The 23,578-nt window shown below is 36.3% G+C and overlaps 1 protein-coding gene across 1 annotated transcript; it reads right to left on the minus strand.

The window, feature by feature from the left end:
* Positions 1 to 684: 684 nt before the first annotated feature.
* On the minus strand, positions 685 to 23,578 carry RSPH3 (radial spoke head 3). The gene is made up of 9 exons (XM_074333969.1): positions 23,558 to 23,578; positions 23,096 to 23,520; positions 19,367 to 19,454; positions 8,543 to 8,675; positions 6,668 to 6,813; positions 5,447 to 5,650; positions 3,695 to 3,857; positions 1,573 to 1,659; positions 685 to 1,171 (listed from the first exon to the last, which is right to left on the minus strand). The coding sequence occupies exons 1-9, from the start codon at positions 23,576 to 23,578 to the stop codon at positions 837 to 839; spliced, it is 1,602 nt and encodes a 533-aa protein (XP_074190070.1). The 3' UTR covers positions 685 to 836.

Raw genomic sequence — 23,578 nt, forward strand, 5'->3', positions numbered from 1 at the left:
TTACCATGTGTTTAAAAGATATTTAAATGTACAAATGTTGAAAGGTCTAAGATATACCGTTAGGTGAAAAATGCAAACAATACATTTTATATTTATATAAAGAAAAATCAACCCATGCATTTCTAGGTGTTCAAATATATACATATATAAATATCTTCCAAAAGGCATAAAAGGTACTCACCTAATTAATAACAGTGGTTATCTTTGAGGAAGGGAGTGGACTTGCATAGGGTGAGTATGGATTTTAGCTTTATTGACATTGCCTGAAATTTTTTAATAGCAGAAATGTGAAAAAATAGATGAGAGCATATTATTAAGTCACAGAATCCCTTGTGCCTTATTTGAATATTGGAGATGGAAGGGGTAACTATTTGTTTAATGTTATACAAATACAAGTATATTTTTCTTGGCCCTTAAAGGAGGGTGCACTACATACAGCTTTTAGTAAATATGTTTAGGAATTCTTTCATAGAGTGAGTTACACAGTTTTCCTACAGAGAAGAAAAGCTCAGTGGCTGATAGCACTGATAACAAAAAAAATAACTAACCCACAAATTAGAAAGATTAAGGAAAAATATATTTGTTAGTTGTATATAGTGATAATGGGAAGCTTGTAATTAAGCATAATTCTCAGAGTTACAATATAGCGTCTAGATATTCTATTAAATAAACGAAGTACTTAAGTTTCACTTTTTATTAGTTTTATTATTTCAGAATATTTGATTTGCCCAGTCCATGACACAAAAAAGACATGTTGACTAAATACAACCTAATTTCCATAGCCTGGGAGGATTCGTGCATCATTACCTGATTGACTGCAATACTGTTGATAGGTTTCATGGCTCCCAAACTTCGCTCGGTTGTGACAGTTCTTCCCTCCCTGAGAATTTCTTCGTTTCTATTGTTTCATCATCTTCTTCTTCCATAAGCATCCTTTCTTGGGGTGACATTTTCTCCATATAACTTTCGTCATATAGTGTTCTTTGCAGAGGGTCTCTATCCGGAAGTGATCTCTGTGACTGGGATGCGTTTTGTTCCGGGAATTCGTCGCCCACCAGTGGGTCTCTCATCGCTCCAGGACCGCCGAGCCCGTTCTCAGGTTTCGGAGGCTGCTGCTTCTCCTTATGCTCATACGTGGTCAGTCTCCTCTCAATCACCTCACGAATTAACACTGAAAAATTGTATTACAGAAGTCACTGTGATTTTTTTTTTTGGAGTTTAGTAGTTATAATGCTGACTTATAGATGAGTATAAAACAGTCACCAGACCTCACCTCTCCCCTATATCATAACCTTTTATATAAAGTCAGCGTACTTGACTTCTGTGCTACTTAATGAATATGAATTATATTCAATGCCTGTTTTAACAAGATATCATTTATGAAGTAATGACAAAAGATATTAATTCTGATCAAATTATAGAAGATCCAAAAATAATATTGATAAAAATCTGCACCTTTGTTAATGTAATTGATATGCTGAAAAATTAAGAACTAAAACTGTAAAATTAACATGTTTCTATTTATTCTTTCTACTGAAAAATTTTAGAGATGACTTAAATAAAAGAACATACTGTCAAGGACTGTTCTTCCCACCATGGTGTATTCCATCGTTTTGTCAACTTCATTCATTAGCCATGGAAGGAATCCTATCTCAATATCTATGATAAATAAAAAATTAATTTTAATCATTAAGTAATTTTTATGAATCATTATAGATAGGAAGAATCTGTGATTTCCCCCTAATGTTACAGATACATCAACATTTGTTTTCTTAACACAAAATGCTAAACAGACTCATACAGCATTACTTTTGCTATATTCTCTATATATGTTCGGGTCCATTTCCTTTCTATTGCAGTAGAAATAGTATTTTAAAAACTGGCCTTCGTTGGAGCCAAAGCCTTTAGAGCTGACTTTATAGGTGCAATCTACGATGGGTCACGGAGGTGGGGTGTGGGGTGGGGATGTGCAATCTAAATGCACTGCCAACCTGGGATGGAGTGATGCCTGTAAAAAGAATGCCCCCACCTGAAGCCTGGGCCTTAACAGCAGCTGATCAAGACTCAGAGGATACAGGTCAGAGGGCATCTGAGAGCAAGGCTATCTAGAAATGGGTCAGAAAGCAGGTGTTTCCGTTAGTGATAAAATTTGTTCAAACTGAAATAGAAATCTACTCTACTACTGTATAAGCCTTTTAAAGATATGGTCCATTACAATATACATTTTAATGTTCCCAAATGGCTTTTTTGGGGGCAAGCATCTAATTTTTATTTTTCAACAGGTGACATAGTATGATAGAATATTATATTCACTACTATAAATAATTTTAAGCTACTGTGTTTCCCCGAAAATAAGACCGGGTTTTATATTAATTTTTGCCACATTAGGGCTTATTTTCAGGGGATGTCTTATTTTTTCATGTACAACAATCTACATTTATTCAAACACAGTCACGTCATCTTCTTCTGGAACATCGTCATAATGTACTAAATGCGTCCATTGGGCTGAGATCTTAATTGGGGCTTATTTTCAAGGTAGGTCTTATTTTTGGGGAAACACGGTAGGCATGAATCTCATTTATAGTCTTTTAAATGATCTATAACTTTCAGAAATTCATGAGAACAAAAGGTTGCTGGTGTCTGTGACTAAAACAGCAAGAAGGTGGCCAGGCAGCATGGCAAGAGCACTGGGCCTGAGTCCAAGTTCTGGTTGGTCTGAGAACTAAAGGCTTCCCTGCCTGAGTGAGCGTTCAGGAGCAAAGCTCTAAGCTTCCATTTCTACTTCTGAAAAATGGGCATTAATCTGCCCTATCCAGTCCTCAGGGTTACTGGGAGGGTCAAATGGCATCGTGTATGAAAAACACTATATAAATTAGGAAGTACAATATAATATAAACTAATAATATTTGTCTGTAATCTGACCTCTATGTATTGAATTGAATATGTAATCAGTGAAAATTAACATTACTAACATCTGCCCCCAACTACAACAGGACCACCTGAAATAGGACCCATGCACAAAGCTTTGTGGACTCAAGCACTTTTGAGTCCGACAAAGGAGGGTGGCAGTGAGAAAATGGCAACCTTTACCCTTCATTTGGCCAGACTAGCTGAGGAGAGGTGGCTCTGAGGGGATGCTAACAGGCAGCTAACAGCTGTGGTATGGGTTCTGTAAAGGCAGAGATCAGATCTCCAACACCTAAAACAGCCCATGGATCATGTAAGCCTAATTACTAAAAACAACCTTGCTGGCTGCCCCCAAAGGGTTTTTTATTAGAATAGGAAATCAGCTTAGGAAAAGTAACAACTGACACATAATAGTGCTTTACAGCTTACAAAAGTTTCATATATATTATGACAGTTAATTCCTTAAATAATCCTCATTTCACACATAGGGTAACTGAAGGTCATAAAGCTTGTTCATGATGAAAGTAGGACCCAAACTCAAAGTTTTTGACATGAAGTCCATGTTTCTTTCTACTATCCAATGTTGCTTCTCCATAAAGACAAACTAACATCCTAAAATCAAGATCTTTATAATACACTTACTAGTAACAGCATTTACTTAAAACAACTATAATTGGCTTTTTAATTTGCTTCAGAGAAAGATTCCAATTCAAAATACAAAAGGGCATGAGATAAATTTGAACTATTAGATTTTAACAGAGTTAATCTAATAAAAACCTCCACAAACCTCTTTCAATGGGATCAAAAAAGTAGCCACCATCCCTGAGGCTGCCAAAAACAGAAGGGAGCAGGTCGGCCAGGTACCACTGCGCGAACGCCCGGGCAGCGATTTTCTGTGAGGTCTCACTGCGCTTGTGCACCACGTCCCACTGCTGCTGCTTCCGACGTTCCTGCCCAGAGAAAAACACTCTCACCGATGGTTACTGAGCTATTACGGCCTCCCCAACTACTGATGCTAGTGAGTGGAAGACTTTCCACTCGCATTCGTATCAAAAAATGGACAGCAAGGTGTCTATTAAAGATTCATATTTTTCATCAAGGTTTTAATGAATTCCAACAACTAGTCGGTACTGAACTCAGGAAAGAGCTGGAGCTTAAGGTAAAATGCATCTCCTGATCCATTTTCAAGTAAAACAATTTCAAGGTATACATGTTTGACTATATGGATGGTATCAAAGGATTATAATAGTGATATGTATTTTTACTTAGTATCATAAAGTATTGCTGATAAGAAAATTAGTTGCTTAGACGTCTTCAGTAAAGAACTTGGGCCAGTGAATTGTCTCATTTGTAACGATTCTTTAAATTCAGAAAGTTCTAAAAATTATAAAACCTCTCTTTTTTTGTTGTTACTTCTTGTAGACCATATATATCTATAAAGCTAATGAACCGTCTTCTCTACTCCCATGTAGAAGTGGGAGCATTAATATATTTTCTAATTAAGTCTATTTTCAAAGTTTAAGCAAATATAAATCTAGATGATTTGTATTCTTTTTTTCATAATATATTTCCTAAAAGTAAATAAACTAACAAATAAGTATTGTTTCATAAAGATTTCACTGATTAATTCAACAAAGCTAATTTTGTTAGTGTTCATTTTATATTGTAAATAAATAGTCCTGCATTTGTACCATCTTTACCATAAGCCTTATGCTCTTTACACAATTATTCATTTTGGAGGAAAACTGAAAGTCCATTTGAGTAGATATTGAGTAGGATATCCCAACAACTAAGACTTTCTGTGTAGTAAGTTGGACTCTTTGGGAAGTTATTTTAATTCTTTTAGGTATTCAGGCACTTCTTTATAATTTATTATTTCAGTGTACAAGATAGGGTGACAGTTATTGCCAGACTTAGAAAGACCCTTAAAGACGACTGAGCCTAGTGGTTCCTAATTAGAGGTTATTGGCATATTTTAAAAACTGGATTCTAAAACTTTTCTTACTAAAGATTCTAAAAACCTATAATCTAAGAAATATTCTATAAGGACCCAAGTGGTTCTGGTGTATCCTTAAGGGTATAGAGAAAGGCCAGGCCACTGAGAAAAGACCCAGGATTCTATCCAGATCCTCTTCTGCTTATCCCTCACGTCTCTCAGATTTATTCCACTTTTTCCTTCCACCTTTTCTGCTACTGACTCATGGCAAACTGATGCATTTCTTTCATTAGGACTTTTGATATTTAAGAGTCCTTTTCAGTTGGGACATATGTAATTTAAATTATTCCATTTAGGAACTTTTTGGAACTCTGGGTACATTTATATATGCTGGAATTTAAAAGATGTAATTCGTTTCATGAAAGATCTATGATCTATAGAACAGGAGAACAATAGATCAACAAATACTGAACAACAAATACTATAGGTCTTTTCTAACATTTTCCAAAGATCGTTAGCTCTATGACACGCCACATGTAATTTTGAATATAATCTGTTAAATACCCAAATGACTGTCTAAAAAAGAAAAATAGAATTCTATACTTTTTCCTCTCGGTGTCGTTTCTCTTGCTCTTCAAGCCTCTGAATTTCAGCAAGTTCGACATTGTGTAACTCTTCATACACAAACTGACTGGTCCGTAGATTAGCCAACTCTTCCTCTTCCATTACTTCCAGAAGAGACTGCTCAATAGTCTTTCCCACCAAAACTTCTAACATTGGTTTAACTTCAAGGTCAAAGTCAAAGAGCTTAAACGCACAAAACAAAGCAAATTTCAAATTATAATCATGAACCAACTGCTCAAAGAAAAAATATCCAGAACAGTAGCAATAACAAGATACTATATATTCAGTGTCTTTTGTGTATGAAACACCATGCGGGTGCTTTATTTATGGTTTCCAATCCTCCAAACAGCCCTGTAAAGCACACAGAATAGCATTTTGTTTACAGGTAAAAATTGTCAGTTATAAAAAGACCTACACAGTCATCAAATGAACCCTGATACTCAACAATTTTAAGATCAAACTCTGAAACCCAAGGGAAATGTCCTTGTCTTTTTTATTCCTTGCCTTTCCTGCTCAATTTTTACTCGCTGTTTTTGGTAACAGTTTGAAAAAACTAAGGAACAAGAATAATGGCTATTATGGCGATTCATCTCCAAGATTTAGAGGCAAATATACTTTTTGTGTAATTTATGAAGACTTATTTCTCATTATCAATGACAGTTCTTTCAAGTTCCTTCAAGTCTTACACCTCATTTAAGTCATTATACACATAAGCATTGCCTTCTCTTCTTCAATTTCATAAACTGGCCAATTTATACATTCCACATTGATTATGAAAATGTAATTATTTTAGAATTTTTTAAACGCAGATTATCTTCATAAAATTTATGTAATCTCTAAGCAGCTAATAATAGAATCTTTTCTACCAGAGGTATTATTTTTCCTTATTTGGTACAAATCTACTTATATTTATACATTAGGCAAGTATGCAGACACATACATTTCAAATGTATAAATACTCTAAAAACATTTCTAATGATTTTCATTTCTGATCAGCAAAGAGGGGAAATCAGAACATGGTATTTAAAAACATTTCTGAGTATTTCATGATAAAACTTTTAGAGACACATTTGGAAAGAAATCTAGTAAGTAGAATCTTTCTGATTGTATAGTGGTTTGCACTCATATTAAGCTTTTAACTAGACCTAACTTTACTTATTTATAATGAAGATAGAGGGAAGTCCAAATAATATACTGTACCTCTCCTTCTAGTATTTGGGTGGCCACATCTTTGCCAGTTTTGGCAGGAATAAAGAGTGGTGTTGGTGGTCTGTCCAAAAACGCATCTGTTTGGCATTCCACATCAACTTCTATTATGCGGTCAGCAATTTCTTCAAGGTATAATTCTAAGAGAATACCATATACATCGATTTTGAAATTCTGGTCTATTTCAAGATTATGTGTGTATCTGAAACTTCAGTTTCTTCAAAATAGCATTAAATGGATCAGAAAATAAGTCTTGGGAAGAAAACACTCAAATGTGGGGTTCAATTCACATATTGTACTAAGCATTTTTATATATTTGGAAGACCATAGAGTCAGTCAGGCTAGAATATTTATTGAATGTCAAGAAAGCACTGAGCTTTGTGTTTAAAAATAAAACTAAAGAAGAACTTAAAACCATGTATGTAAGATGCAAAGTGTAATAGGGAATGGAAAGTTAATAATCTATGTAATTGAGTCCTAAGAGAGTAAACGTATAAAGATTTGAAAATTCCTGGATATTTAAAAAAATTATGCACCACGTTACCATGTTACTTGATGCTCCCTCTAGCCTATAGATTATAAATAGATATATAAAAGCAAATTTCACCTTGGGAAATATATATGAGGCCAGGGCAGTGTGGTATCACGCAAAGAACATGAGACCTGCAGTCAGATGTGGAACATAGGACCTAGCCAAATTACGTCCTCTTTGGGCCTCAGTTTCTTTGTAAAAGGGATCATAATTATCTGTCACATGTGTTTGAAATAATAAAGGAGATACATAGGTCCAGGACCTGGCATAGTCTCTGAGATACAGGAAATAGTTAAAAGGCAGCTGCTCTTGTATCACTTAATATTCTGATGGTAGAAATAAACATTCAAATTTAGCTCTCGCAGAATTACAACTATACTGGCTAATCACAGACACAGTCATTCGAGGCTTGGCCTCAAGGTAGGGGAAAGAGCATGGAATGGTTCTTTTCCTTTCACTCTTACTACTCAGAAATAACTGATGAATTCACTCACCATCTTGGCAGGGAGCAAGGTGAATCCTGAGTGTTACATCGGTCCAAGGAAAACACCAAGTACAGTCTGAATACCAAGATTCTGTTAACGACACAGCTAGACCCTATAGGTCCAGGAGGCCTCGCTAGCTGAGAACAGTTAGACAAGTAGGGAAAGCCTGGCACTGGCCTAGAAGAGCCTGAGTGGCTCTGGGGAATATGCAACGTGAAAGGAGAACAAAGGAGAGAACAGCAGAGGCCATGGTGAGAGAGGATGAGGACCTAGAGCTGAAGGGTTTACTCTTCTCAAAAGACAAATAAAATGCCAAAATAGAAACTACATTGCTCTCCTCTCCTGGAAGTCCAGCCATGATTCATGTTGGGCTATAAAAATGAGAACTAATCCCAGTTTGAAAGTAACTATGTGAAAAGGGCTAAGGGAGAATCTGGTCATAAAATTGTTATTACTTTTTTAAAAACCCATCTCACACTTCCTTGTATACCCAATATAATAATAGTAATACATAGTCTGAATTTTCTAAAAAACTTTTATTTATTTTAAGTGTGTTTTTCCAGGACCCATCAACTCCAAGTCAAGTAGTTGTCTCAATCTAGTTGTGGAGGGCGCAGCTCAGTGGCCCATGTGGGGATCAAACCGGCAACCTTGTTAAGAGCATCGTGCTCTAAACAACTGAGCTAACCCACTGCCCCCAGTCTGAATTTTCTTAATGAATGGACTTCTTCTACCAACTCACAGGAGAAGTACTGGATAGCATAATAGCTACGTACATAATATAGAGGTCAAATAAAAAAGGACTTAGAAACCCGAGCAAGCCCAGGAGCCACGATGCCAACGGTCACACACCTGTTTGCACATCCACATGCTTTCTGCCTTCCACAGGTTCCGGCGTTTGTGGTCTGAACTGCTCTTGGATTCGTTTTCTGGCAAGAGCCCTCTTCTTAGCTTGCTGTTGTCTCTGAATCTCTATACTCCCAGGCTGCCCAGACAGAGTGACAGAAAAAGCATCTCAAGTTTAGAAGATATTCCTCTTACATAGAGCTGTCACTCCAAAAGTGATTCCTGGATAGTGTAAAAGCGCCTGCCATCTTTGGCTTCCTGATTATCAGTCACCTGGTGATTAAGATTTTATTTGAGCTACCCAGATAATTATAAAGGTGTCTGACAACACATAAAAGTAACTGCAAAGTGTGACTGTTAACTGGGATACATGGGTACAGAATCTTATCTAATGAACTATTCTTCCTCATTCAAGTATTTTTACCATGAATTCCTCTTGTGCCTAGTAACCTAGTATACTTATGTAACCATTTAGTTATAATAAATTTTAATATGCAGTTAAGAAATTGAAAAGCATTAGAATTTTTTTTTAAATCTGAATTTTACTTGGACAGGATTTCCTTAAAAAATGTTTTAGTTCACAAAGAAAATATCTCTAGTCCAAACAAAGCCTGTCCAAGTGCATGAAACAATAGCTAAGGGATTAAAAATGTAATTATTCACAGTAGTTTGCACTATTTGGAGGTCTTTGATTTTGTATCTGCATCTCATTTTGAAAACATTCTCTAGTAAATCTGTCTTATCTCAAGGCAAATATGAAAACAGTGGGGAAACATGAAGGTACTTTAATATTTAAAATCAGAATTCTAAGAACATTTTACCTGAAATGGCAATGTAACCCTATAATCAATACCCTAATGCAATGGCTATTGTCATTGAAACGTGTAGGTTTTGAAGTCGTGATGATACCATGCTTTTTACACTATTTTTCTAGTGTAACATCCGTCACACACTTTCCCCATATTTGCATTATATAGTGGGAAGAAGAGCACTGGCTCTGAAGCTCAAGTTCCAAGTCTTCGATTTATTGATTACTAGGATTAGTAAAGCTTGGACTAATAACCTAAGTTTTCAGACATTCAGTTTTAGCATCTGTACAATAGGAATACCGACAGCACCTATCTACGGTTTTGGTTGTAAGGAACAAATCAAATGAGATGTAACAAGCCTAACAATACCTGACATGGAATAGCTCTTCCCGTACATAGTTAATCATTTCCTTTTATTTTAAAATAATACAGCCACTTTACCCCCCACCCGTCATGTATAATTCCATTTTTCTAATACAATTACTAGTATCATTTTGTGAAGAATTTTTTTTTTAACTTTTTAAAATTTAAGTGTGTTTTTCTAGGACCCATCAGCTCCAAGTCAAGCAGTTGTTTCAATCTAGTTGTGGCCCATGTGGGGATTGAACCGGCAACCTTGTTGTTAAGAGCACCTTGCTCTAACCAACTGAGCTAACCAGCCACCTGGCTTTTTTTCTTTGTGTATATATTCTACATTATTATAAATATGCTTGATTTATTTCCATTTTCTTAATGGAACAGAATTACAGTCATGAGCTATAACAACATTTTGGTCAATGATGGACCACATATATGATGGTGGTCCCATAAGATTATAATGGAGCTGAAAAATTCCTATCACCTAGTGACATTGTAACACTGTCACTTTGTAACATTGTAGTGCAATGTATTACTCACGTTTGTGGTGATGCTGTTGTACACAAATGTATAGCACTGCCAGTTGTATAAAAGTATAGCACAATATATACAGCACATAACACTTATTATGGTAATAAATGACTGTTACTGGTTTAAGTGTTTACCACACTATACCTTTTATTGTTATTTTAGAATCTACTCTTTCTACTTACAAAAAAATGTTTGCTGTAACACAGTATGCTGTGTTATGCTGGTATCAGCCCTATATATCTCGTGTTTACAGTGTCTCTTAATTGCATCATTTTCCCTTGTGCGTGACTTAATCTCGTGTTGTTTCATATAGTCATGTGCTCTACAGGCTTGTAGCCCAGGAGCAATAGGCTATGCCACATGGCCTGGGTGTGTAGTAGGCGCTACCATCCAGGATTGCATGAGCGCACTCTGTGATGTTCGCACAATGATGAAATCGTTTAAAGATGCATTTCTTAGAACATACCTGTGGCTAAGTGGGGCATGTTAAGCATCAACTCTTGAATGATTTGGGAGTAACATAAATAAAACAAGTTCATTTTAGAAACACATTGCCCAACTTAACTGTTTCAGGGTCTAGTTAAAATATATTTTAAAAAGTTTTATTTTGAAATAACTCACAGGAGTTTGCAAAAACAGTAGATAGAGTCCTGTGTACCCTTCACCCACTTTTTTCCAATGGTGACATTTTATATAATTGTAGCGTTAACATCAACATCAGGAAATTAACACTAGTAAAATATTAATAGATCTTATTCAGTTTTCACATTTTTTCCATGCATTGATTTGTGTTTGTGTCTGTGTATATAGTTCCATGTGATTTTATCCCTACCACAGATTTGTAACCACCACCACAGTCAATATAGAGGCCTGTTTCATTCCTTTATACAAGTCCCACCTTTGTCCCTGTCCCCTGGCAACCACTAATTTGTTCTCCATCTGTAGTTTTGTCTTTTTGAGAATGTTATATACAAGGAACATAAACTTTAGAGACTGGCTTTTTTCACTAAGCAAAATGCTCTGTCTGATATCCATCTAGGATGTTAAGTGTATCAATAGTTCAGTCTTTTTGTAACTGAGTAGTAAGTACTTGATTGTACAGATGTGCCAGGTTTGTTTAACCATTTACCTACTGAAAGACACTTAGGATGTGTTTTCAGTTTTTGGCTATACAAATAAAGCTGCTATTAATGTTCAATCATGTACAAGTTTATATGTTAATATAAGTTCCCATTCTCTGGGATAAAGAGTGCAACTGTGGAGTCAAAAGGTAAATGCTTCTTAGTTTTAATAAGTAGCTACTGAACAATTTTCTAGAGTGGATGTGCCATTTTACATTCTCATCGCCAATGTACGAGAGTTCCAGTTGCTCCACATCCTCACAAGCACTTATTATTATCACTATTTAAAAATTTTAGGGAGGCTGGATGGCTCAGTTGGTTAGAGCGCGAGGGTAGCCGGTTCAATTCCCACATGGGCCAGTGAGCTGCACCCTCCACAACTAGGTTGAAGGACAACGACTTGGAGCTGATGGGCCCTGGAGAAACACACTGTTCCCCAATATTCCCCAATACAATTAAAAAAAAATTTTTTTTTTTAGCTTTTCTCACAGTTGTGTAGTTGTGGTTTTAATTTGCATTTCCCAAATGACTAATAAGGTTGATACATTTTTTTAATGTGTTTATTTGCCATCTACATCTCTTCTTCGGTGAAATATATGTTCATATCTTTTGACCTTTTTCTAATTGAATTATTATTTTTACTTTTGAGAGTTGTTTATATATTCCAAACACATATAAGACCTTTATTGGCTATGTGGTTTGCAAATATTTTCTTCATTTGTAGCTTGTCTGTTTGTCCTCTTAAAGTTTTCAATTTTCATGAAGTCCAATTTATCATGTCTTCTTCTCTGGATTGTGCTTTGGGTGTCATATCTAAGAACTCTGCTTAGCCCTAGATTCTGAAGATTTTTTTCCTTAAAAGTTTATAGTTTTACATTTGAAAATTAAACCCATGATCCATTTGAATTAATTTTTGTACATGGTGTAAGGTTTAGGTCGTGGTTCATTTAACTTCCCCAATTTGTCCAATTGCTCCAACACCATTTGTTGAAAAGCAATCTTTCCTTCACTGAATTGCATTTGTCCAGTTGTCAAAAATTAGTTGGGTGTACCATGTTTCTCCAAAAATAAGACCTAGCCGGACAATCAGCTCTAATGAATCTTTTGGAGCAAAAATTAATGTATAAGACCCAGTCTTACTTTACTATAAAACCGGATATAATATAATACCAGGTATAATGTAATGCAAGGTATAACATCATATAATATAATATATAATATAATATAATATATAATGTAATACCGGATCTTATATTAATTTTTGCTCCAAAAGACGCATTAGAGCTGATTGTCCGGCTAAGTCTTATTTTCGGGGAAACATGGTATATGAGCTGGTATATTTCTGAGTTCTCTATTCTGTTCCATTGCTCCATGTATCTGTTTTTCCACCAATACCACCCTGGTTTGATACAATCACTAATATTATATACAGTAAGTCTTAAGATAGGGTAGAGTGGTTCTTCCCATTTAATTCTTTTACAAAACATTTAACTATTTTAGTTCACTTTCCATATAAATTTTAGAATAAGCTTGTTTAAATCTACATAAATCTTGGTGGAATTTTGATAGGAATTGTGTTATGCTTATAGATCAATTTGGGGAGAATTAACATCTTTACTGTGGTCAGTCTTTGCTACGCTATGTGATGAGTCCATGCACATGCTGTGTCTCTCCATTTCTTTAGCTTGTCTTTAACTTCTTTCATTAGCATTTTGTGATTTTTATCTTACAAATCCTATACATGTTTTGTTATAACAGATTTATAACTAGGTATTCCAGGGTTTTGAAGTGATTGTAAATGGTATTGCATTTAAAATTTTGTGTTCCACTTGTTCTTTTCCAGTATACAGAAATATGACTAACTTTTGTGTTGATCTTGTATCCTGCAATGTTGCTCAACTCAATTATCAGTTCTAGGTCTTTTTGTAGATTCAATGGGATTTTCTGTGTAGACAATCACATCATCTGTAATTAGAGTCAGTTCTCTTTCTTTCTTTCTGATCTGGGTCTAACAGTGGCTAGAACTCCTAGGACTATGTTGAGTAAGAGTGGTGAGAGTGGACATCCTTGCCTTGTTCCCAGTCTAAGGGAAAAGCATTCATTCTTTCACCATTAAGTATGATATTTGCTGTAGGTATTTTGTGGATGCTCTTCATCAAGCTAGGAAAATTCCCCTCAATTCTTAATTTGTTGTGTTTATTATAAATGAGTGTTGAATTCTGTTGAATACTTTTTCTGTATCAATGAATATGATCATGGGATTTTTCTTCTTTAACCTGTTGATATGGTGATTTACAAATGCTGGAACACCCTTGCATTCCAGGAATCAATCCTACTTGGTCATGTTCTAATATATATCGTGTTTCCCTAAAAATAAGACCTAGCTGGACACTCAGCTGTAATGCGTCTTTTGGAGCAAAAATTAATATAAGACCTGGTATTATATTATATTATATTATACTATACCCGGTTTTATAGTAAAATAAGACTGGGTCTTACATTAATTTTTGCTCCAAAAGACGCATTAGACCTGACTATCCGGCTAGGTCTTATTTTCGGGGAAACACGGTAGCTTTTTTTATGTATTGCTGGATTTCATTTGCTAATATTTTGTTGAGGATTTTTGTGTCTACATTCTTGATAGCTATTAGCTTATTGTTTTTTTTATCCCCTTCTCCCCCTCCACCCCCCCAACTCCGAGTCAAGCCACTGTTCTCAGTCAGGTTGTGGAGGGTGCAGCTCACTGGTCCATGTTGGTATTATGAGCATTGCGCTCTATCAACCTGAGCCACCCGGCCACTCCCCTTAGCCTACTGTTTTGTTATTATTATCTTTGTTTGATTTGGGTATCAGGGTAATACTGGCCTCATTAAGTAAGTTGGGGTGTGTTCCCTCTTTCATTTTCTGGAAAAGATTGTATAGAATTAATGCAAATTCTTTTTTTAAATGTTTGGTAGAATTCTTCACTGAAACCATCTGGGCCTGGAGATTTCTTTTTGGGAAACCTTTTAAATAAGAAATTCAGTTTCCTTAACAGTTATAGGACTATTCAGAAACTTTCATGTTAGGTGAATTTTGGTAGCTTGTAGTTTGAATAATTAGTCCATTTCATCTCTGTTGTTGAATTTACATGTGTATATTTGTTTGTAGTATTTAATCATTATCCTTTTAATCTTTTAATAGATGCAGAATCTGTAGTTATATCCTGATATTCAGACGTGATATATACTACTTGTTTCTCTTTTTTCTCTGACAGTCTTACTAGAAGTTTATCAATTTTATTGATCTTTTCAAAGAACCAACTTTTGGTTTCATTGATTTTTCTCTATTGATTTTTTAAATTTAATTGATTTCTACTTTTATCTTTATTTTCTTTGTTCTGCTTACTTTGGGTTTATTTTGCTCATCTTTTTCCAGTTTATTGAGTTAGGACCTTGGATTTTTTATTTAAGGTCTTTTTCCCCCCTCTCAGCACTCTTTTGGCTGCATCCCACACTTTTGGTATGCTGTATTTTCATTCAGTTCTAAGTATTTTTTCAAAATTTCCTTTAATGCTCCTCTATGGATTATTTGAAAGTATACTGCTTAATTTTCAAGTGTTTGAAGATTTTCCTGTTATCTTCCATTACTGATTTCTAGTTTGATTCCAGTGTGGTCAGAGAACCATATTCTGTATGATTTCAATTATTTTAAATGTATTGAAATTTGTTTGATGACCTAGGGTATGTTCTCTCCTGGTGAATATTTTACAGGTGCTTCAAAGAAGTATGTATTCTGTTGTTGTCAGGTGAAATGCTCTATATAGAACATTTTGGTTGACAGTGTTGTCTAGTTCTACATCCTTGCTGATTGTCTGAGAAGACACTGAAGTCCCCAACTAAAATTGTTGATTTGTCTATTTATTTTACTTTTATCAGTTTTTACTTCATGTATTTTCAAGCTCTGTTGTTTGGTGCATGCACATTTAAGATTGCTATGTCTTCTTGGTATATTGTGACCCTTTTACCATAATGTCCCTCTTTGTCCCTGGGAATCCTGTTTTCCCTGAAGTCTACTTTATCTGATATTAATATAGCCATATTACTTTTTTTTTTTTTTTTAAAGATTTTATTAGGGAAGGGGAATAGAACTTTATTGGGGAACAGTGTGTACTTCCAGGATTTTTTTTCCCAAGTCAAGTTGTTGTCCTTTCAGTTGTAGTTGTGGAGGGCACTGCTCAGCTCCAGGTCCAGTTGCTGTTGTTAGTTGCAGGGGGTGCAGCCCACCATCCCTTGCAGGAGTCAAGGAGTCAAACAGGCAACCTTGTGGTTGAGAGCCCACTGGTCCATGTGGGAATTGAAGCAGCAGCCTTCAGCATTAGGAGCACAGAGCTCCAACCGCCTGAGCCACCTGGCTGGCCCTAGCCACATTACTTTTTAAAAATTAATGTTTGTATGGTATATCTTTTCCTTTCAATCTACCTACATCATTGTAATTGAAATGAGTTTCTTGTAGACAGTATATAGTTGGGTCAATTTTTTAAATCTACTCTGCCAAACTCTGTCTTTTAATTGGTTTATTCAGATAATTTACATATATAACAATTATTGCTATGTTAGGGCTTTGCCATTTTACAGTTTTTGTTAGTTTCTTATTTCTGTTTTCTTTTTCTTGCCTCTCTATGGGTTGCTTGACCATATTTTAGAATTCCTTTTTTATCTATCTATAATATTATGTCTGTATCTCTTTGTGTACCTTAAAAAAATAGTTGCTCCAGGTGCTACAATATACTATGTACCTGATCATGGCCAACATTTAGTACTGACATTTTACCACTTCAGGTGAAGTGTAGAAAACTTACGTCCATTTAGATCCTCTATTTTTAAAATATAATTTGCCCTATTTTAAAATACATATTTGCCTATTTTTTAATATATTTGACCTATTTTGAAAATATAATTTTAAATATTTCATCTACATACATTAAGCATTACATCAGATGATAATTTTTCTTCAACCATTAAACATAATTTTTAAAACACATGAAAAAGAGTTTATCATATTTACACTTATTTCTCATTCCATTGTTCTATCTTCTTTCCTGAAATCCCAAACCTCCTTCTGTTAACATTTTCTTTCTTTTGAGAACTTGCTTCAGTTCTTTAAGGGTTGGTCTGCTGGTGACAAATCCTCTTTTGACACCAACCATCTCAGCAAAGTAGGGCACCCACTTGTTTTCCTTCATCTGAAAATGACTTGATTTCCTTTTTATTCCTGAAGAATATTTCCACTGGATTAGAATTAGGGCTTGATAGTTCTTTTCTTTCAGGACTTGAAAAATATTGTACTGCTTCTTTCTGAACTCCATGTTTTCAGATGAGAAATCCAGTAATTCAAATAATTGTTCCCCTTCCAGTACTGTGTCCTATCTCTATAGTTGCTTTTGAGTTTTTGTTTTTAGAAATTTGAGTTTGATGTGTCTTGGTATGAATTTCTTTGGGCTTATCTTGCTTGGGGATCTATCAACTTTTTGGATCTATAGGTTTATGCCCTTTGCCAAATTTGTGGGATTTCCAGGCACTGTTTCTTTAAATATTTTTTCAGTTACACACTTTTTCTCCTCTTCTTCAGAGCCTTGGATAACATGAATGTTAGTTTGCTATAGATCCTCATCTCTCTGATGCCCTTTTTTGTTTTCTATCTGTTGTTCAGACTGGATAATTTCCATTTATTTGTCTTTGAATTCATTGATTGTTTCCTATGTCACCTCCAATGAGTATTTTATTTTGGTTATTGTATTTTTCAGTTCTATATTTTCCATTTGGTTCATTTTTATATCTTCTATTTCTTTACTAAGAGTTTGTTTTTTCATTTGTTTCAAGAATATTCATATTCACTTTTGATTGAAACACTTTTTATGATTGCTGCTTTAAAATCCTTGTCAGGTTCCTACATCTGAATCATCTTGGTGTCATCTCTGGATTGATTTTTCTCATTCAAGCTGTGACTGCCCTGGTTCTTGGTGTGGCATTTTTTTACTGTATCCTAAACATTTTGGGTATTATTTTGTGAGACCTTGGATCTTATTTAATCTTTTTAGTAGGAAGTCACCTCTTTTTGTTTTAGCACGCAGGCATGGGTGGAGATGGAAGTTCAATATCCTGTTGGGCCCCATGGACATCATCCCAGTGAAAGTGAAGGGTCAATGTGTATTGCCTTATTGGTGCCTGGTGGGGGTGGTATTTCAGCTCCTTGCTATGCTCTGCTGATGCTAGTGTTGGGGTACAGAGGAGTGGAGCTCTGACTAGCACTGCCTTATATCACCTTGTTCCTCCCTGTTGCTGCCAGATAGTGTTGAACTTCAACTTCCTCCTGGCTCTGCTGACACCATGCCATCTCTTACCACTTCACTGCCCCTGGGTGAAGATGGAAGTTCAACTTCCTGCTCCACCTTGTTGGCACCACCTCAGTGGGTGAATGAGAGCACTGATTAGTAGTGCAATGTTGCTGCCATGTGGGGATGGAAGTCCAGCTCCCCTCTGCAGCCTCACTGATGCAATGGGGAAGGGCAGGGAGGTTTTTCCATTGGTGCTCGGCTGGAGGAGGGCTAATATTGTAAAAGGGTTTCTGTTCTATTAGGCTGCCATTTTCCCAGTCTTTTAGATAGAGGGAGCAGGCTTTTTTTTTTTTAGGGTATGCGGGTTGGTGGTTCCAGGTTGCAGGCTTCTCCAGTGCTCTGAATGGGATATGTGGGAGGCAAAAAGAAAAGCCAGGGAACTCACCACCATGGTGTTCAAATCCTGAGGTCCCTGGCCAGGCCATTTTCTTCTTTCCACCTTTCAGAGTCTTACTATGTTTGTTTGTTGTGTTATGTCCAGGGTTTTTTAGTTGTAAGAGGAAGGAATAGGAAGGAACTGGTGAATTCCTGCTTGTCTGGAGGAAGTCTCGGTGTAGACTTTTAAAGGTGTTCATTGCTACTGCCACAAGAAAATACATGAAACATGTCTGTATCACACATTTGAGCTGCTGTTTCCAAACGCTGGCCCCTAAACTGACTATATCAGAACTGCCCAGAGAGGTTTATTAATAATACACATTCCTGGATGCAACTCTTGGAGGTTCTAATAGTAGAGCCAGGGTATAGCTGAAGCATACATATTTTTAATGAATTTTCTACGTGGTTTTTATGTACACTGCTTTGGAATGTCTAACATTCCATATATCATTCCATGTAGTTTTAAGCACTTATGTCATATAGTGTTTACAGATTAACTTAACTATATTTCTTTTCTGTGATAAGAAATCATCACTCTTAATATCATGCCACATCTTACTCATCTCTGTATACTAGGTACCCAGCACAGGACCTAAAACTCAATAAATATTTGTTGAGTGAATTAAAGAAGCATAATTCAGAATTTTTGATTAGATAATGATAATAGTATTGGAGTATAAGATAATTTAAACAAATCTAAATATATAAGATCAGTGCTACTTAAAGTGTGGTCCTCAGACTAGTGATATCTGTGAACTATTTGAATTGGTCTGTAACAATTTAATTATAGAAGATGAGAGTAAAAGTTTAGAAACTTTTAAAGTAGTTTTCCAGAGTTCTATTAATCTAAAAAAAATTGAGGCCTATATTTCAATTTGGGGTAAAATATACACATGAAATATATCATCTTACCACCATTTTTAAGTGTACAGTTCAGTGGTATTAAGTACATTCACACTGTGGTACAACCATCACCACTATCCAGCTACAGAACTCTTCTCATCTTGTAAAACTGGAACTCTGTACTGTATTAAATAATAACTCCCTATTCCCCCATGCTCCCAGCCTCTGGCAACCACTGTCAGGCTTGTATTTTGCGTGTCTTTTTCTTTTTTTCCCCTTTTTTCTAGTAATCCATATTTATTTTATTTTAGTCTGCAACAGACTAGAAATTTAAAGAAAGAAACTAACAAACTGGTCCTTCACCACGTGTAGTGAAAAGCTCTGTGTTGTGTTAGGCTATTTGAATTCTACTTACCAGTGGTCCTGTTTGTAGAGCGTAAGTGTTGCCTCGGATCACCCTTCTGTCATACATTATGTTTCCATATTGCATAGGTTCTTCAGCTCTGTGAGACAGCAAATTCTAAATAACTGCTCTAATAGACTATTGGTATCTATGAAGTCAACTCATTTTTAATAAGTCTTAGACTAAGATGAAAATATTTTAAGAAAACAGAATTTTGTTTTAGCACAGTCCATAAAATAAATGATAGCCATTTATGGAGTGTTCATTATATACCGGACCTTTCACAGGTTATTTTATTTATTGCTCACAATAAGCTTCAAGTTGGGAACTATGATGTCCATTTGACAGAAGAGACAGTAAACTCAGAAAAGAATCTGCCGAAAGTCACCTAGCTAGTAAGTGGCAGAGCTGGATTTGGGCTGTAAAATACTAACTACTTAACACTGAAAATGGCCCACTTAACACTGAAAAGTGGCCTGCCTTAAAGAACTGACAAAAGTTTGATTCAAGGGTTGAAAAGAATTACATTAATAGAATCAGGCTTGGCAAAAACACATTTCTCATTGTTCTTTAACCTTAAAGATCTTTTAAAATTATATTGTTTTAAATACAGTATTAATACAATTTTAATTTTGGGCATCATCATGATCAATAGTGAAAAATATAGTTGTTATTTGCATTTAAAGTTCTTTAAATGATATCCTATTTATGGTTATGAAACCAAATATCGAACTATAATATACCACGAACAGTACTCTATCAGAAGTGATTTTCAGAGGGGTAGGAAGTAGCTTATTAATCATATATTGAAATCACTATTGGATAACCAGACTTCATACGTAAAACGCAGGCATGCTGCACTGCTCATCTTACTTGACCTCTGCGCAGTCTTCAGCTTAGCTGGCTGCTCCTTCACTGAAGCACTCTCTTTTCTAAGCTTCTGTGATGCAACCATATTCTTCTGATTGTGTTCCTCTAACCTCTCTTTGTCGGCCTGTGTTTGCTAGCTCCTTCTGTACTGGAGGATTTCCTCAGAGCTCAGCCTTCTCTTGTCCTTAGTCAACCTCATCCATTCTCAAGGCTTCACTTGTGACCCATATACCTGAAACTCCCAATTTTATCTTTAGCTCAGAACTCTCCTCTGAGCGCCAGGCATGTATCTCCAATTGATGTGCTCAATGACATCTCACTAAGGTATCTCAAAGGCAACCTCAAAATTGAACTAATTATCATTTTCCCACTCCAAGTTGTTACTTCTTTACTGCTCCCTATTTCATTAAATGGTACCACTAACCACACAATGGCCTTAATCTAGAAGCTGTGGAGTCATCCACGATTCTTCTTCCCTACTCCCTACATCCAGCAAGTGCTATTGATTCTACCCGCCGCCCCCTAAATCTTTCTCACATCTATCGTTTGCTCACTGCCCCCACTATCTTTTACCTGGACTACTGTAAAAGTTTCTCAACTGTCTGGAACAAAATTTCTCCCTCAATCTGTTCTATACATTGTAGCCAGTGATCTGTTAGAACAGAAAAATCCAAACATAACCCTTACTTGATTAAAGCCTCCCAGTGTTAATTAATAATGAGGAAAAACTCTGGTTTAGTTTTTATGCTATCAAAATCCAAAAAGAAATAAAAAACCCATTAACACCTATTGCAGGTGAGGCTGTAGAGAAAAGGATATGTTTAAACATTTCTGGAGAAAAGGTATATTGTTCCATCTGTTCATATTAAAAATATACATGACCTAACAATGCCACCCTGGGAATCTAACTCAAAAATAAAGAGGCCAGTACATAAAGTTATTTATTGGAACCTCCTTCTTTGTGGTAAAAACTTGAAGCAAACTGAGTATCTATCAACAGTAGAAAATTTTAATAACTTATGGTATATCCATACAAGGGGATAATGCTATTAAAAATAATTAGAGAGATTTCCACAAAGAATTAAGTGAGAAAAGGAAGATGTTGAGAATTGTGTATGTTACCATTGCTAGGAGGTGGACAAAGCCCTTATATGTGTGTATCTGTATGTATATATTAATACATTTGTACATACATTGGTGGAGAACAGTACAGAAGCATTCATGCAAGGTCATTCACCTTGACAGCAGGAGAGGAAGAGCAGGTTTGCAAGGGAAGGGGATGGGGCACTACGAATGCACTCGAGCATGAATGTTAAGATAGGTAACGAAAAACGATAAACATATTTATATAAAATAAATATGTATGTGTAGGTATACATAAAATTAAAAAGGAAATTAGAACTTGTAGAACGGGAGAAAGCCAATCACAGATTAATATATGTATTATGATTCTATTTTGGAACTAAACCTTCTATATAAATGTACGTATGCTCGTGTGTATGTGTGTGTGTGTGTGTGTGTGTGTGTGTGTGTGTACAAGCAAGGAGGTTGTAGAATAATAATATAAGACTGTTAAATTTGGTTACAACAGGGAAATGGGAGTAGAGGTGGGCAGGAGATAACTAACATTGCCTTTATTCAACCTTATTTTGTATTTTTCATTTGCTTCATGCATATTTTACTTTTGTAAATTGATAATCAGCCCTAAGGATAATTTTAAACTGAGAAATCAAATACACATACATATCCTACTCCTTCCAATGGCTGAATCAACAGATTTGCTAAACATAAGCAAGGTCCTGCAACCTGCTTATCAATTAATGCTACAAAAAAATAGTTCCTAATGAACCACCATTGATTCTTATTTCATCTGTTGGTCAGATTTAACAGTAATGATTAGTAAGCAACCATTTAAAGGCACCAGAAAGCATTTTTGAAAGGAGTCCCTTTTTAAATTGAATCCTTTTATAATATAAATAATCCCTCTCTAAATTTAAATTTTCTATTTTGGTTTTCTTAAAAGTGATAAGTATTTATTTTTAAAAAGTCTTTGTCAGAATAAAATAATTGTGAATTTGGGCTCTTTTTGAAATAAGCATCAAGAGTTACACATTGCTGATGTTCAACCATTAATTCAACAGTTTGTATTGAGTGCTTGCTAGTATGTCTCCGGCACGGTCCTAGGTGGACCAGACACACAGGCTGCTGCTTCCATGGAGCCTTCATTCTTGCGAAGTTCTGCTGATTCCAAAATTTGAGGCTTACAGAAAGAACTTCAAGAGAACCATAATGTTTGCAGTCCTTTCTAATATGGATATTTGAATACTTGCAAATATTCATTAATGTAAAAATACAATTTGAGGTCCAGCATGAAAGGAAAACCCGATTCCTGATCAAAGACTGGTGTGCAAAGAGCTTTAGTTGGCTCCCATTTTGGACGTGCGATTACTGTGACACTTTTGTACCTCAGTTTTCTTATTTGCATAATGCAGTTATAAACTAACTTCACAGCGCTGTGGACTAAGTAAGAAAAGCATGTAAATGCCCCTAGTAAAGTGCCTGGCACATAGTTGGCCAACAATAAACATTAGTTGGCTCCAACTTCGTGAAATAAGTCGGTTCCGTGTACATGTTATCGATCTTGCCAGCAATTCATTGTCCCTAAATGTTAACTAAGGGAGGCTACCCAGGCCCCTTCTTGCTTCATTCCTCCACACGAGAGAGTTCTTTAGGGAAGAAATTTTATTTCGGCAGAGTAGAGAAGGGAAAGCAGCATAGGCAGATTTTACCAGGGCGAAAGGGCTAGGTTTCCGAGGCCCAGGATGGGGAATAGGTGGGACCGCACATGGGCTGGTAGGTAGGCGCACTCACGGCTGCGTTAGGTTGTCTCGGTAACGGCGGCGCTGGCAGGGCAGGGGCCGGGGCCGGCTGGTGTAGGTGTAGGTGCCCACGGTCCGAGAGGCGTGGTTAGTCAACATGGAGGCCGCGACCGGGATCGGACAACCTAGCTTTCGATGGAGTTTGGCTTTGAAGCAGGTGGGCGCTAAGGCGTCGTGGGAGCCAAAGAGGTTTACGTCGTGCCAAGGGCAGGGATTCCGGGATGCAAGGAGAGGCGGCAAGAAGGGACGCGAGCAGCACCGGAAGTTGCCAGGGTAAGAGGGGAGAGCTACAGTCTCCAGGAAACAGTTGCACAGCAACCACGAGTTCCGCCTGGGGCGGGTTCCTGGGCAAGGCCCGCGCGCCGGCGCCCTTCCGGCTCTTGACTCCGCCCACCTGCGCCTCCCTGGTAGATGCGCCTGCGCTTTAGGAGCACTGTGGTTAATAGGCGGTCGCAGCGTCCTCCGTGGTGGCCAT

The sequence above is a fragment of the Rhinolophus sinicus genome, linkage group LG05 (genome assembly GCF_036562045.2).
Source record: "Rhinolophus sinicus isolate RSC01 linkage group LG05, ASM3656204v1, whole genome shotgun sequence".
Taxonomy (NCBI): Eukaryota; Metazoa; Chordata; class Mammalia; order Chiroptera; family Rhinolophidae; genus Rhinolophus; species Rhinolophus sinicus.

Coding starts and splice junctions, on each gene's coding strand:
- RSPH3 (XM_074333969.1), bottom strand. CDS start 23,578: ATGGCCACCACGGAGGACGCT. Junction 8,676..19,366: donor CTCTACAAACAGGACCACTG/GTAAGTAGAATT, acceptor CTGTCTGGGCAG/CCTGGGAGTATAGAGATTCA. Junction 5,651..6,667: donor CCCAAATACTAGAAGGAGAG/GTACAGTATATT, acceptor TGTGCGTTTAAG/CTCTTTGACTTTGACCTTGA.